The sequence below is a fragment of the Phocoena sinus genome, chromosome 15 (assembly GCF_008692025.1).
Source record: "Phocoena sinus isolate mPhoSin1 chromosome 15, mPhoSin1.pri, whole genome shotgun sequence".
In the NCBI taxonomy this organism is placed as follows: domain Eukaryota; kingdom Metazoa; phylum Chordata; class Mammalia; order Artiodactyla; family Phocoenidae; genus Phocoena; species Phocoena sinus.
This window is the reverse complement of record NC_045777.1, coordinates 68319146-68335581: the sequence shown is the minus strand read 5'-3', so window position 1 is coordinate 68335581 and position 16436 is coordinate 68319146. Positions and strand designations below refer to the sequence as shown.

At 47.4% G+C, this 16436-nt stretch overlaps 1 protein-coding gene across 1 annotated transcript in view; it reads right to left on the bottom strand.

Moving 5' to 3' along the window:
- Nucleotides 1–717: 717 nt before the first annotated feature.
- Nucleotides 718–16436, bottom strand: part of CACNG3 (calcium voltage-gated channel auxiliary subunit gamma 3) — an 84001-nt gene continuing 68282 nt past the window's right edge. Inside the window, exons 2-4 of the mRNA XM_032603896.1 lie at nucleotides 12428–12511; nucleotides 6442–6582; nucleotides 718–1778 (exon numbers count right to left, since the gene is read on the bottom strand). Coding sequence (XP_032459787.1) covers nucleotides 1267–1778; nucleotides 6442–6582; nucleotides 12428–12511 — 737 coding nt within the window. The 3' untranslated portion in view covers nucleotides 718–1266. The remainder of the gene's footprint in view (nucleotides 1779–6441; nucleotides 6583–12427; nucleotides 12512–16436) is intronic.

Sequence of the window (16436 nt, the reverse complement as noted above, 5' to 3'; positions counted from 1 at the left end):
ATTTGGAGATGGGGCCTTTGGGAGGTAATTAGGTTAGATGAGGTCATGAGGGTGGGGCCCTCGTGATGGAGTTAGTGGCTCTGCCAAGTGAGGACACAGTGAGAAGGCAGCTGTCTGCAAGTCAGGAAGAGAGCAGAACCATATCTGCTGGCACCCTGATCTTAAACTTCCCAGCCTCCAGAACTGTGAGAAATAAATACCTATTGTTTAAGCCACCCTGATCTATAGTATTTGTTATGGCAGCCCAAACTCAGATAATGCTCACTCTACCCAGAATTCATCCAAAAATTTAAAAATATACATATTGATTATTTGCAGTGTGCTAATCACTTTACACATGAAGTTTTATTTAAGCCTCACAACTCTGTGGAGGAGAATACTGTACCATGCTCCATTTTACAGATGAGGAGACTGAGGTTTGAAGGTCGGGTGGGTTTTCCCAAGGTCCTAGAGCTACTGGGTGCCAGAGCCAGATTTTTGAACACATGCTTGCCCCCAGTAGCTTCCCGGGATTTAGGTGAGAGACACACAGACTCTGACACTGGTAGGAGCACCCTGCTGGCCTCCAGAGGTAAAGGAGGATCCTTCCTAGTGGCTAGAGTGTGGATGAGCAAAGCTCAGCTTCCAACACATACATGAGGCAGTTTGAGGGCAGGGCAAATGAATTTGTAAATTTGTGCAGGGACTACCCAGAAGAAACAAAGCACCCCAGCTCTGTTGGTTACGACAAGGCAAAACCTTTAATACGTGAGTGCTTATTACAGTAGCTGCTTCAGGGCTCTGACATCTTTGATTTCTGGGCATGTTTTTCTAACACAGAAAGGTGAATGCCTCCCTCAGGGCCACCTGGGCCGTTGGTGTCCTGAGGATTTGGAGTGGACAATGGGGACAACTATGCACAAGTCTGGGGATTCGGAGATCCCCCCGCCCCCCCCCACCAGCCACCACCCGTGACTTTGAGTGAAGTCCTCTTCCAAGGAGGGAAGAATGTGGAGGTCCTTCCAGTAAAGAAGGAAGAAAGGAAAACATCTGGCACAGATACACAGAGAGAGACGTCATGGGATTGGCTTGAAAAGTCGGGGAGGGACAGAGGGGTTAGGACCTGGAGGGAGAGGGGCGAACTGTGGGAGAGGGCTGAGTCCATTTGGTTTCAGTCTTTGTAAAAAGTAATACCATCACGAGGACCATGCCATGCAACCTCAGAGACACCTCTGTCCACTTCCCACCAGGCTGTGCTGGGGTGGAGGGCAGAGGGCAGAAGTCAGTTCAGACGGGCGTGGTGCGCCTGTTGGCCGGATTATTATGCAACGACTCTTTGAACTCTTTGGGCGTGGAATTGTGGAACTGTAGAAAAGCATGGTCCCGGTCGGAGTTGAGGAGGGTCCCCATGGTGATCTTTGAGGGGTCCCGGGAAAGGGTGAACATTGAGATGTCAGTGGAGGGGATGGTGTGGAAGCCTTTGCTGATGGGGGACAGGTCTCGGGATCTGGGCTCTGTGGAGCGGGAACTTGACCGCCTCCGGAATCTATACCTGTAGGGTGGAAGGCGAGCAAAGGTAGATTTCTTCAGGAGCTCCGAGTGGGATTTGGCACGTAACTGCTGATGTTTTTCTATATAGATGTGCACAGCGACTACTCCTACAATTTCCGCGATGATGAAAGAGAAGGCTCCGAAATAAAAGGACCAGCCATAGGAGTAGCTCTTTTTGGAGTCACGCTGCCCGGGGTCTCCAGCATTGGCTGATATATAAACTATGATGCCAATGATGTTGCTTAACCCTAAGAGAAGGGGAAAGAAAAATACATCCTTTATAAACCTCAGAGGTAACTGTCACTTTTAGGCTGGAAATATCTATTTAAAAAAAAATGTGGAGTCAACAGGGAGAGAGCAGAATGGATTTATGGCCAGGAAATCCAGCTGCTGAGCTCTTCTTACAGGGTCTGTCTCTCGGGAAATGAAGAATTCTGCCGCTCCATTCTGGGTGGGAAGCATTCAGCTAAAGAATTCACCTTACTCTTTCAGCAAGTGCCGTAGAATTCAGAATGTATGTACTTTCCCTTAGAAGCAATTCATTCCCTCAAAGCTTAATCTTCAGCAATAAGTCATGATGATGGTAAAATGAACGAGATGCAGATCCCTGCCCTTGAGTTCCTCACCATTAGCAGAAGAAACTGACGTGTAAATGGAATTATAGCAAAATATAGTAAAGGGTTCTTCCAGAGACACATATGAAATGGTTCAGGAGCAAAGAGAGAAAGAGAGAATGAGTAAACCCCCTTGTTCTGAAGACAAGGTGACATTTAAGCTGGGTCCTGAACAACAGGAGATGAAAGGTGATTGACAGCGGAGTTGAGAGTGACTTACTAGTAGGGTTCTAGCTTGGATGAAGGGGAGGTTGATGGTATCTTGAGCTAAAATAAGAGGCAGCAGAGAGAATAGGCTTAGAGGAGAGGAGGTGGGCTGGAAGTGCTTATTGGCAGTCGGAATGTGGTTGCTGAGTGGACACATATGGGTCTGGAGCTGCAGTTTGGGGAACGAATGGGGAAGGTGCAGTAGCTAAGTCTTTTTATCTGCACAGGATACGATAATGCTTTAGATTATCTGTTGTTCAAGCATCAAGAATTGGGGAACATGAAGCTGTCGTCCCCAGTAGACAAGGTCTGCCGACTTAGAGTCCCCTTGTGCCAACGGAATAGCCCTGGAAAGAGCTGACTAGTCGCTTGGAGAGAAATTGATTCTCTGGGGAGTAGTAAGAAGAAACAGTAGAAACTGAGGGCCTGGGGGTTGCCCTCATCTGTGACTACTTCTCTCACATTATTGCTCCAAAGGTAGAATGTCTCTTTGTGTCCTTTGCTTTAAGGGTCTCATCCGGGCCTTGATACCAATAATGACTCAGGGAGGTTGGTACATCACCTGGTGTCTCCTTGCCTCCAAATCCGGGCCACCTGTAGGGTGGTTCTAAATGGAAGCTGCTCCTCATTACAGTTCCCAGTACCAGTTGGTAAATAACCATTTCCAATGGCCTCCTGAGTATCCTCTCCATTCCTTGAAGACCCCATACTCTTTCTGGGGGTCCCCGAGATCTCCCTGGAGTCCAGCAACCAAAGGGTTAAAGCTTGGCATAGCAAGGGCCACCCCCACTCTGCTCCAGTGCTATCGTTCTGATTGGCTGGTGCTCGTGCATTAAGGGGAATCCATATTTTGAATACCATCTCTGGCCATATTCCATCTAGGACTCACCCCTTAGAGGGCAGGGCCAAAGTCTGTTTCTCCCCTGTCTCCTCTTGGCCTTCCCCAGCGCAGGCCCTCAGCAGGTAGGCAGCGAGTTCTAATCACTGAGCTATTTCTTAATATGGGGGTTGATGCAGCCAGCCCTGTGTCAGGCTGCAGGAAGCCACAGATTGAAAAACGGCTCCTCTTTCCAGAGTGTCAATTTGGCTTGAAGATGAGTAGGGAAGACACATTCTTTTATATTAAAATGAACATGAATATAATGAGGAGAGAGCAGAATTCACATGAATTTTTAAGTATAAATGGGAGACGGTCTTCAGAGACATTTCAGCTCACGGAAGGTGGCTTCTGGTGATGCCCCCTGACTTCCCAGGGCCCCGTTTTCGCTCTCCTCTGCCCACAGATAAATTTTGGTGGCAAAGTTTGAGAAGCCCTGAAGGGAAGTCTTGCTGGGAAAAAAACAAAAGAAGCTCAAGGAGAGGCTCGGATGTCAGCCCAGGTTAAAGGAAGCGGCCAAGCCAAGTGGGTTGCCACTTATTTCTAGGGCACTTATGATGTACCAGGCACTGTGCAAAGTCTTTATGTGCATGAACTCAATTAATCATTGCAACAGGCCTGCTTAAAGAACCCTCTTTTAGGGGCCTCCCTGGTGGCGCAGTGGTTGAGAGTCCGCCTGCCGATGCAGGGGACGCGGGTTCGTGCCCCGGTCCGGGAGGATCCCGTGTGCCGCGGAGCGGCTGGGCCCGTGAGCCATGGCCGCTGGGCCTGCGCGTCCGGAGCCTGTGCTCCGCAGCGGGAGAGGCCACAGCGGTGAGAGGCCCGCGTTCCGCAAAAAAAAAAAAAAAAAACCCTCTTTTACAGATGAGGAAACTGGGACACAGAGAAGATAAATAACCTTCCAAGTCAACACAGCTGGGAAATGGCAGAGGTGGGATGTGAATCCAGGACTGTCTCTTGGCCATGGGTGGATTTAGATTTCAGTAAAAAAGCTTAGGAAGAACTAGATGTTAAGTGGGTAATCACTTTCTCCCAACCTTTAGACGGTAAGCTCCCTAAGGGCAGGTTTGTTCACTACTGTGGCCTCCTCTCCTTGCCCAGAGCCTGACCCAAACAAGAGCACTGTGCATATTTGTTGAATTGCATCAGCACGAGAATTAAATGGTACAATGTATATAGTAGCAGTTATTATGCATCCAGCAGTTACTGCGGGCTAGATGCAGTTCTAGGCTCTTTCCATATACCAACTATTTAATCCTCTGAACAGCCTTAAATGGTAGAGCCATTATTATCCCCATTTTTCAGATGAGGAAACCGGGGCACAGAGTGGTTAAGAGACTTGCCCGAGGTTACCCAGCTGGGAAGTGGTAGAGCCATGATTTGCACCAGGCAGCCTGGCTTCAGAGCCCATGGTCTTGAGCATAATGCCTAGTGCCTGGCACATAATAGGTACTCAATAAAGGGTTGTTGGCTGCTTGCCTGAAACCACAGAACCTTAGAATAACTGAGCATAAAAGAGCCTTAGGGAGTGCTGAATCCTCCCAAATTTTCACTTTGTAGTTGGAGAAACTGAGGCTCTTCAGGGTCCTCAGGAAGACCAGTGGTGGGGGGATAGCTAGGATGAGACCCCCAGCTTCTGGCTTCCCCTCAGGGCTTTGCTGCTGCCCCTCATGTTCCCCGGTTCCCATGTGTCTAATCTACCTGCCATCTCTCACAACACCCCTTGTGAGAAGAAGGTTGCTGGTGACACACTCTCCCTCAACAATCCCCTTGGGGGACAAAATAATGATCTTCCCCTGTTTAGGAAACCCTCATATCAGCACAACACAGCATCCTCTGGGTCAGTCAGAGCCCAGGAGGTCTGGAGGGGGCCACCAGCAACTAGAACGTGCCTCAAAGCAACACAGGTCCCTGGGTTTACCAGCTGTTACCATCTGTCCACACAGAGCATCACCTTTGGGCTAATCTTATTCTCCTGACAAGATGGCGGCTTTCCCCCGGTCTGTTGCTTGAGTTGGTTCCCACAGACTCAGAGCTGGATGCCATCCACTTTTCCCATTCCAAAGAAGGGAAAACAGTAGGGAAGAAACTTGAGCAATATCTTGGAGGAGGCTGGGATGCTGGGCTTCCAACTTTGGAACTATATTGTGTTGCTTTTCCAATGCTAGAAAATAATATTGTGATTTTTATGTTCAACCTCCTTCCAAAAACCCTATAAAATAGGTACTATTATTATTTCCCATTTTACAGTCAAGGAAACCAAGTTATAGGGATTTGGTGACATTCCCAAGGCTCCACGGGTAGAGCCAGAATTCAAATCCAGGAGGGTAAGCCCCTCCCACCCACCATTTTATACTCTTCCCCACTGTTTCTACCCCAGTAAATATTCTGCCGTTATGGGTCAAAGTTTGGAGGTCATCACCAAAGAGTCAAGCTCCCCTCCCTCCCACCTTCACCTTGTTCTTTGCGTCTCTAAAGCATTTCATCCAGATGGCATTGATTGAGGGGTGGGGTGGGAAGAGATTGTAAAGCGATGGTGGAGTGGAAACCCAGAGGGAAGAGAGGATGATGAGGAGGGTGGAGGAGGGATGGAGATGAAGGGAGGAGAGAGGGTGCAGAAATAGGACCTCTTCCTGGGGACTGCCTCGTCCTCCTTGCCACCCTGTGCCACCTTCCGGTCAAGGCTGCTATCGATGATAAGGTCTTCCCCGAGAGCATCTGGGGCTGCTGACTTTTACCTTGTTCCCAGAGATGCTTTGAGCAGTCTGAGGATTTGTGCGCTTGAAGAGCTGTGAACAGCATTTAAACCAGCAAACACAGGTCTCAAAGGGCCAGGGATAGTGTATGACGATGTCCAAATGAACAGAAAGATGGACCCCTTTAAAACACACTGAAGCCATCTCTCAGGTCACACATTACACACACCATACTGCCCCCTGCCCACTATGTGCAGACATATACATGCACACTCTCATTAGTCATTCTCCGCCTCTCCAAGCTGACCTTCTCCTCATCTCCCCTCCGTGCATTCTCAGCTAGAATGTCAGCATCTTTGGTTCTAATTAAAGTCTTTGGTTCTCATTCTTAACACACAAGTTGAACGTTTTCTTGTTCCTTCCCTGGAGGGAACCCTGAATAGCATTGCTTTGTCCTGGTGGCCCTGCCTTGGGTCTGGTGTCTGTGATGCCCTCAGGGCTGAGACCAGATGCTCACCTGCAGAGACAAAAAAGATGCCCGCGCTGAGGATGACGTTGTGTCTGCTGCGGTGGAACTCGCTGGCTGCCACGCAGAGCCCGCCAAAGAACAGCAGCGTGACACTGAGGATGGGGAAGACGCTGGAGGCCCTCACAGCCCCTGCGGAGAGAAAGAGAGAGGGTTCCCCCTGCACCCGGTCAGCCCCGGGATCCCCCCCTTCACGGGCATGGGGGTGCCTGGTTGGAGGACAGCCCGTGAGCAGAAGGACAGAGCCTGCATCTAACGTGGGTGCGAGACCAGTTCGGTCGCTCAGGGCCCTGTGCTTGAGGCTAATGCTCTTTAGTCACCATCCTGAAATTCTTAATAGCTTTATCTTGAATGTGTGTTTTATTAGTAACTCTGATGGGTCAGTGGAGCATGTGCCCTGGGCTTGGAGCCTCTACTCACGTGGCATCCCACCCCCCATCACCTCCCCACCTCCCGTTCTCCTTGGGATGGGCCCTCAGCTGCTCACTTCCCCACCCCAACCAGAGACCACTGCCACCCTTGGCTTGTGGTGGGGGCCTGGGCATGGACGCTGGGAGAACCAGGGTTGGCTGAAAGCCCTAGGCACCTGCAAGGGTATGCACTCACCCCTTGAGTGTTCCCGTGCCGGAGGGAGTGTGACATTTCATAGCAAATAAAAGACACCATGACAGATGGAGAGAGAGATGGCAGAAGAAAAGAGATAGCTTTTTTTGCCTGCGTTTTGAACCAGGAGCCTGGGATTTTCATTTTGCACTGGCCCCTGCAAATCATATAGCCAACAGGGCATCCTGGGACTCCCATTAGATCACAAGCTGTTCACCGAAACGCAGAGTCTGTCCCAGCACACGCCTACATTTGCATAGTACTGAGTCTGGCAGTGCCCATTTGATACCCATTTAGTCACTGAATAAACAAATGAATTTAGTTATTCATCCAACAATATTTTTGGGCACCTACCAAATGCCAGGTGCTGTGCTGTGTCCTGGGGTACTGGTGGAAATGTTTAACCACCCCAAGGGTGCAGAGGCTGCCCTTCTAAGGGGAGGAAGGGGACGCTGGCTGAGGGCTGGAGCAGCAGTGTCCTAGAGACCCATGTGTTAACTCTTCAGCTGCTGGATCACAGAGAGGCCCTAAGGTTCTGGGGCAGAGGGACCTTCAGGTGGGGATCCCAGTATTTACCCGGCCAGCATAAGAGTATTTCCCGGAACACCTGGGCCGGAATATCAGTTGGATAAATTCTGTGTCCATTGAAGTACAAAAGAGCTAAGGTCCTGCCGTTATGGAGCTTACATCCTAATAGAGATGACGGGCAGGACCCACTACCTAATTTGCAGGGCCCTGTACAGAATGAAAATGCAAGGCCTCTTGTTCCAGAAGTATTAAGAATCTCAGGATGGCATGGTAACCAGACTTATCCTGGTGATCATTTCGAAATGTAGAGAGGTACCAAATCACTATGTTGTGAAATGGAAACCAACGTAGTTGTGTTGTACGTCAGATACACATCAAAAGCAAACAAACAGACTCATAGAAAAAGAGATCAGATTTGTGGTTACCAGAGGTGGGGCTGTGGGGAGGGGGAATTAGAGGAAGGCGGTCAAAAGGCACAAACTTCCAGTTATAAGATGAATAAGTACGAGGGATATAATGTACAACATGATAAATATAATTAACACAGCTGGATGTTATATATGAAAATTAAGAGAGTAAATCCTGGGTCCTCATCACAAAGAAAAAACATTTTTTTCTATATCTTTAATGTTGTATCTGTACGAGGTGATGGATGTTCACTAAACTTACTGTGGTAATCATTTCATGACGTATGGACGTCAAACTATTATGCTGTACACCTTAAACTTACACAGTGCTGTATGTCACTTATATATCAATAAAACTGGAAGAAAAAATAAAATAAAGGATGACCGTCAAAAGCAAATTAAAAAAAGAAGAAGAAGAAGAATTTTAAGCTAGTGAGAGCAGAGCATGGAGCCAGGTGTGGGGCTCTTAAAGGATGGTAAGAACCCAGGCCTGAGCTGACTGTGCCTTGGACTGGGGTGGCAGACTGGTGGGGAGAGGTGTCGGACTCAGGATAGATCCTGAAGGTAAAGCCAACAGAACTGGGGGTGGGATGTGAGAGAAAGCGTTGTTGAGCACCATGCCTGGTGCTTAGCCGGTGAGCCGGCAGTGGCATCTTTATAATCCCGGCACGCGTGCAGGGTGAGCAGTGGGGCAGCAGGAAGGTGGTTGGTTCATCTTTGGCGTGGAAGTTCAAAGCTCAGTGTTCAGAGCTTTATGTCCCTGCATTTTTTGTGTGTTTTCCTGTGGGGTCAGCTGCAGCCCTTCCTATTGCTACTGCGTGGCGGTGCTCACACTCCGAATGCAGGGGACTGGTTTCCACAACACCAGGACTGTTTTTGTCTGTTTGTTTGTTTTTCATTTTTATTTATTTATTTATATATATATATATTTGGCTGCGTTGGGTCTTCGTTGCTGTGCGCGGGCTTTCTCTGGTTGTGGTGAGCGGGGGCTACTCTTCCTCGCGGCGCGTGGACTTCTTATTGCAGTGGCTTCTCTTGTTGTGGAGCACGGGCTCTAGGCACGCGGGCCCTGTAGTTGTGGCACGTGGGCTCAGTAGTTGTGGCGCACGGGCTTAGTTGCTCCGAGGCATGTGGGATCTTCCCAGACCAGGGCTCAAACCCGTGTCCTCTGCATTGGCAGGTGGATTCTTAACCACTGCGCCACCAGGGAAGTCCTGTTTGTTTGTTTTTATGGGAAAAGTTTTCTGCAATTTTGGTAGCTGACTTAGCCTACTGGGATTGCCTGGGAGGGCCGATGGAGAACGGGGGTGAGGGGTCGACGGAAGCAGACAGGGGTGAGGTTCTCTTCATGAGGAGAAGAAAATGAAAGAGTTCTAGCTTTTGCTTAAGGATGGCCACCCCAAGTCCCCCACCAATGGGGCTGGGCAGACCAGGGTCCCAGTAACTGTCCCTGCTGCAATGGGGAGGTTTTGGAAGGGGCTTCAAACTGCCTAGAAACCTTGATGGGAGAAGTGAGGTGTAGGGGGAGGAATCCTGGCTGCCCTGACCCCTGGGAGCGTGATTAAATCAGTCCCCATCCTAGCTTCAGGCCAGTCAGTCACAGTCCTGGCCCAGGCCCGGCTTGCTCTGTGCTTCCCTGCTCCCACACAGGCTTGCAGGAGGGAGGGCTGGCCCCCTGGTTCATTTAGCCCCCAGGTCAAGGGGGGGATCCCTGGGAAGTAGACGCTGGGATCTTGGGTGGCCATAGCTTATTTATAACTTCTAAATATTTACACGTATGACCTATGGGTTTCCATGTGAACCTTGGCCCTAGGACCCACAAATATTAGGGGTGGGTCTGTCCCCAGTGATTTCAAGCGTGCACAAATCTTTAAAGCGATCATTTGCATTGTGTACTTGATGGGAATTGCTCGAATATTCAACGTGATGAGTTCAATTGATTAAAGGAGAGCACCTTTAAAAAATTCTTTTTAGTTTCAAAGTATGATTATGCCCGAAGGAGATGATCTGAGCATTGGAAGCTACTGAATTGTGTTGGTTGTGTATATTTGAAATGTGTGGCTATGAGATATGGGAATATGATTGTTTCCCATGTGGTAGAGGAACCACTTGGCAACCAATTGGTGGCCAGATCCCACCTCTACCCCACAAGTGAGATAAGAGCAGGTTCTATAAACTGAGGCTACAGGTGTCGGTCTCACACAGGACATGCCCTGCTGCCATTTTCTCCTAACTCAGTTTACCCTGGATTGTTTTTGGTTTTTTTTTCCGGCTGTGCCACGGGGCTTGTGGGATCTTAGTTCCCCGACCAGAGATCGAACCCGGGCCCCCTGCAGTGGGACAACCAGGAAGGTCCCTGATTAAATCTTCTGCTACAGGTTTAAGCTTCAGCCTCCCTAACCACACATGAGAAAGAGGAAATAGCAGAATAATCAATGTGCAGAATCCCACCCGACCAGGGTGTGGTCACAACAGGAACTGGCAGCACAAGTGCTGGATGGGCCCGGAGACCCCTGCAGGAACGTGACCCTGGCGCCACGTGACTGGCTCGGGGATTCCAAAGTTCCCTGCAGGAAATTCATGTGCTCAGGAAGGTCCCTCCTTCACTTGGTTCTGTGGCTGATGGTGAGGACCTCCACCTTCCGAGAGGGGAGAAATATATTTTGTCGGAAAAGCGATGGATCTCTTGGAAGAAATTAAAATCAGTTTTGCAAGTTGTGAAATAGAGGTCACAGTTCTGTTTAATCCCCAACAGGGCAAACATCACAATAGGAAAGAAAAACAAAAACTACAGTCCCTCTGGTAAAACCCCACTGGAGATGACTTTAAAGTCATCCTCAAAAGGAGGTTCAAGTAATCTACCCCAAACTTTGGTCAAGCTACCTCTCTAAACGTGGCCTCTATTCCCGCATCAAATCCTTTTAAGCTGCTCATGTAAGTTCTAGTTGGCATTTGGGTAAATCCTAGTAGAGGGATAAGGACTGAAAAATGAGAAATAATATGTTTTAAAAATTAGCTTAGGGCTTCCCTGGTGGCGCAGTGGTTGGGAGTCCACCTGCCGATGCAGGGGACGCAGGTTCGTGCCCCGGTCCGGGAAGATCCCACATGCTGCGGAGTGGCTGGGCCCGTGAGCCATGGCCGCTGGGCCTGCACGTCCGGAGACTGTGCTTCGCAACGGGAGAGGCCACAACAGTGAGAGGCCCACGTACCGAAAATAAAAAATTAGCTTAGAAATGACTTTCTTTCAAATTGACTCCTCGCACCACTTACATTGTTATGCGATTAAAGGCTCATGTTTAGACCCACTGCTCATCTGTAGACTAGCAAGCATGAGTAGAGCTAACAGTGATTTTAATTGTAAAAGCACTCTTCTTGAGCTACGAGTTACAAGCATAACCCGAATAGCACAATTTCTTGAAGTTTTTATGTATAACAGCAGTTTAAAAAAATGTTACATTTAACACTCTCTAATAGTAAATTAGTCAGTGCCTTAGAACTTTTCTTTTGAGTGAACTTGACACACCTCCCTGTTGAAGAAATTCTATCTAAATTACATTAAATCCCCAATTCTCTCTGTGCCTGGATTAATGTCAGGCCTGTGGCTGCCACTGGGCCTTGACCATTGCTCATCCCATGCCCCAGCAGGGAGCCAACACGTGTGGCTTCGTGAGTACATGTTGGCCCCGGGCGGAGCGCAATGTGCACCAGCTTATTTAATTTTCATGACCCTGTCAGATGGATGACATTATCATCTTTATTGCTGACTACGAAGAAAGGTGAGAGATGAGAGGTAAAGCAGCCTGGCCCAGGTCCAGCCCAGCTAGTAGGGCGTCACCGGAGCAAAAGCCCGAGTCAACCAGGATCCAGAGCCCTTGCTCTAAGCCAGCACACTGTTGCCTCCTACGTGCTGCGTTTGTGACAGTTCCATGTCATATCCGGGTTACTGACCTTGGGACAATCTAGGGGGAGACACTGGTCCTGCCCCAATGAGATTGAAACTGAAGAGGGGTGAACCTTGGTTTGCTTTTATTCTCCCAGGCCTCGCCTCTTAGGACCTCGCCCATTAGCACCTCACCCATTAGCACTTAGCCCATTAGCACCTCAAATCAGCCCTCTGGGGAAGGTGAAAACTTGTATTCAGGTTGAAGAAAATCCTTAGATTTCCTCCTAAGCAGACTAAAAAGAACTTTTCAGTTTTGACACAGCTCCCTTTTTTTTTTTTTTTCCTATTTCTATTTCATTGAAATGAAAGAGATTCAGATGTCAGAACCACCTGAATGTCTCTGTCTAGTAGAAAAGATTTTCCTGAAGCTTCTTTGCACATATCCATTTCTGGGGCTGGGTATTGGGGAGCCTCAAACTCAGAGGCATCTGGACAACCTCAGGGCAGCCCTCCTGGCCCACCCCTCCCCGGGAGGACCCGCAAAGGGGGAACTTACGCAGGAGATACTCAGCCGTGTCCTGTTCGTAGTCAGCATCTTCGGGGAAGTGATCAATTTTCTTGCACACGCCTCGGAAAGCCCCTGTGGAAACAAACGTGGCCCTGAGCTGGCGGGGGAGGGGTGGAAAGAGCCCCTGGGGCCCAGCCTGCATCCTCACCCCCACAGTGAAGATGCTTGATGGTTGTTGCAGGCTCTGCCTCAGTTGGCCCATCAGCATCTTTCTCAGGGCACAAAAAGGAGATTGGTAGAGGAAAGAAAATAAAAATAAAGCCGAAGATGGAAACTTTCTGCTTCCTAGATTTTGCATGATGTTGGGATCTATTTAGAAGGGCAAAGAGCTATGAAGCATAAGGATTCATCATGAGAACTGTCTTGTCTTATCTTTTTCTTTTTTTCCCAATTAGTGAGGGGAAAGGGGAAAAGGAAATGGAATATATATATACACACATATATTCATATATACTTATGTATATAATATATATATATATATTATATATATATATATAAATTTATCTTCCCATTTTACAGATGAGGCAGCTTGAGGCAGCTGGCCATAAGAATTTTGCTTGAAGTCATACGGGTAACTAGTAGAGCCAAAATTCCAATCAAGGTCTGCTGACTCCTTGGTGTGGATTCCGGGCATGCATTCTGGAGTAACCCACTGTCCCTGATTGGATAATGCTCATATCTGACACAGGACCACCCCCTTCCCCGCTCCCCTCGCCCAGGACCACAGCTTGCTGTGCTCTGCGGTGTGGCTCACTCCTTCGGGGGCACAGAATTGCGCAGGTGCACCCTGGGGAAACTGTCAGCATTTCCTTTCCTTTTCTTTCTTTGACGTCAGCCTGACTTAACTTGTTGTGGGTGTTTGTTAACTAGCCAATTAACCAATCTCTGGGGCAGCTAATGGCTCTGCCAGTTCTCATAAATGACAAACAATTTCAGAACCTCTCACCACAGCACAGCATGAAATTATGCCTTATTGTTCTTGTCTCTGCCGGCAGAGACGGCCTGGAGGTGAGGGGCAAGGTGGTGTCCTGGACAGTGGACAAGGTTTATGTTCACACGTAGCTGGGCTTATATTTTAGAGCAGTTACTATAAGAATTAAATAAGGCCATATATGAAGATGAGATAATTTTCGCAAAGCTCTAGGGACTTCGTGATAATGGCCAGCACTTTTTAAGTGCTTCTAGTGGGCTAGGCACAGAGCTGAAACCTGCATTCTTCTCTCATTTACTCTCATCCACTGCCTTAGGAGATAGGGACTATTCACACTGATATTTGATGATAAGACAACGCAGAATCACAGAGGAAAGAGAGTTGTCACAGCTGGTGAAGGGAAGAATCAGTATTTGAATGGGCTCTACCATTACAATATGAAGGTAGCCGTTATTATTATGCCTATTATTAACTCATAATAATGAGTGCCATGTAGTTTTTAAATTTTATTTTATTGAAGCATAGTTGATTTACAATGTTGTGTTAGTTTCTGCTGTACAGCAACATGATTCAGTTATACATATATATACATAATTTTTCATATTCTTTTCTATTATGGTTTATTACAGGATATTGAATATAGTTCCCTGTGCTATACACTAGGACCTTGTTGTTTATTCATTCTGTATATAATAGTTTGCATCTGCTAATCCCAAACTCCCACTCCATCCCTCCTCTACTGCCCCCCCTCGACCCTTGGCAACCACAAGTCTGTTCTGTGAGTCTGTTTTGTGGAAGTTCACTTATGTCATATTTTAGATTCCACATATAAGTGATATTATATGGTATTTGTCTTTCTCTTTCTGACTTACTTCACTTAGTATGATAATCTCTAGGTTCATCCATGTAGCTGAAAATGGCATTATTTCATTCTTTTTTATGGCTGAGTAATATTCCATTGTGTGTGTGTGTGTATGTGTGTGTGTGTGTGTGTGTTTGTGTGTGTGTATCTCACATCCTCTTCATCCATTCATCTGTCAGTGGACATTTAGGTTGCTTCCATGTCTTAAAGAGTGCCATGTATTTAACACATACTATAAATAGGCTCCAAACCAGAGGCATTTCACAATAAATGATATGATATGAGCCCATCCTCTTGGTTCTGATTCTCTGCCTACCAGGCAAAGAATGGACTCAGAACCAAGAGGGCAGGGTCTTGGAGAGAAGGCTTGAAGACTCAAGGAAATTCTTGGAAGAAAAACAAACTCAGAACTCCTTCCCTAATATTGAAAGAAGACCTTCATTTTTCCTGTTTGGATTTTAGAGTTTCATTCACAGATTCCTGTTTGCTTTTAAGCCCCATCGCCTTCCAGCTGGCTGGGTAACAAATCAGAATAAGTCACACACGTGAAGCACTTACCATCTACCACGTGCCATTCTAAACACTTTACATGTTTTATCCTCTCTAGCTCTCAAGACAGCCTGGGGAGGTACCTGGTATGATGAGCCCTATTTTACAGATGAGGAAATCTGAAGTAAGTGATTTCTGCAAGGACACAGCTACAAGGGGCACACTCAAGGGTAAGTCTTCCAGACTCCAAAGCCAAGTTCATAGCCACTACTGTGAATTGCACTCTCTTCAACACATTTTAGAGTTGTAAGCAAAATCCTTTGCCAGATGGCTTTATGATAATTTCACGGTCCATCCACTGCTATGAACAGGACCAGTTGGTTTTTCCATCCACCGTGCTTTTTCCGTGATGTGCGTCAGGGGCCACAGAGCAGGACAAGGATGGTGGTTGTGGGACCACCTATCATTAGCTGTTTTACATTCTCCACGAAAGATTTCATAGGAAGGAAATGTTCAGCTGAAGATTAAATGTGAAAGCTACTGAAACAGACCAGTCAGAACCACATGGGGATAAGGAACTACACACGTGCTCACATCTGCTTGTGAAATGGGCCTTACCTAAGGTGGCTTAAGGCAGCCTGAAACTAGGATGTGGAGCCAGCAAACACCAGTAGCTCCTGGAGAAACAGTCACGAATTTTAAATGGTCTAAAGTGTCCCACCACCTTGTTTTATATAGCCCACAAGCTAAGGCTGGTTTTTGCCTAAGTAGATGATTAGAAAAAAATCAAAAGAAGAACATTGTTTCATGACAAGTAAAAAAATACGTGAAATTCAACTTTCAGTGTCTATAAATAAAATTGTATTGAAACACAACCATGCCCATTTGTTTATGGTTTTCGTGCCAAATGGCAGAGCTGAGTAGTTGTGGCAGAGACGGCAAAGCCAAAAATGTTGACCCTCTGGCTAAGGAAAATTTTGCTGATCGCGGTCCTGGAGATTTAAGTCCTGGGAAGTAGCACAAACTCTGGGAGGGCAAAAGTGGAAAGCAAACAGGAATTTGGGCCTTCTTGGGACTGGAGGACATACTCCAAGCTGGTGATTCTAAAGCAGATAATGCTCATCTATGGCAGATCTGGGTTGCAGAATGGTTTGTTTAGTGTATTTGTTTTGTCCTGTTTTTTACTTGTAGTATTTTATTGTATATTTACAAAATTGCAGCTTCTCCTGAAAAATGGGGCTCTCTGTCCCGCATTTCCATGGGAAAACAATCCCTAGCAGCCGGGCCTCAGCAACCTCCCTCTTTGGACTGGGTGCCAGCTCTCTAGTTGGCCAAAGTTGCCCCCACCTCCCCAGGCCCTATGTCACTTGAGGAACCTATGGAAAATGACCTCTCCAAACGTCAGTTTCTTCTTCTTCTCCAGGATAAAGATAATAACAATAATAACTTCATGCGGTTGTCATGAGAATTAATTGAAGCTGTAATAGTAGTTACAGCACCTGGTGCTGTACTCAGCAGTTTCCACAGAACTCTTGTTAAAATCAGGTAATGACGTAAGGCACTTAGTGCAGTTCCTGGCACGTGGTAAGAACTCAATAAATTATAGCTATTCCTACCATTGGTTTTGGTAGGTATTTTAGGACCAGAAGAGACACATTGGTGCCATGGTGAGATTTTAAAAAGCGATATAAAAGGAAAGGGAGGGCTTCGCTGGT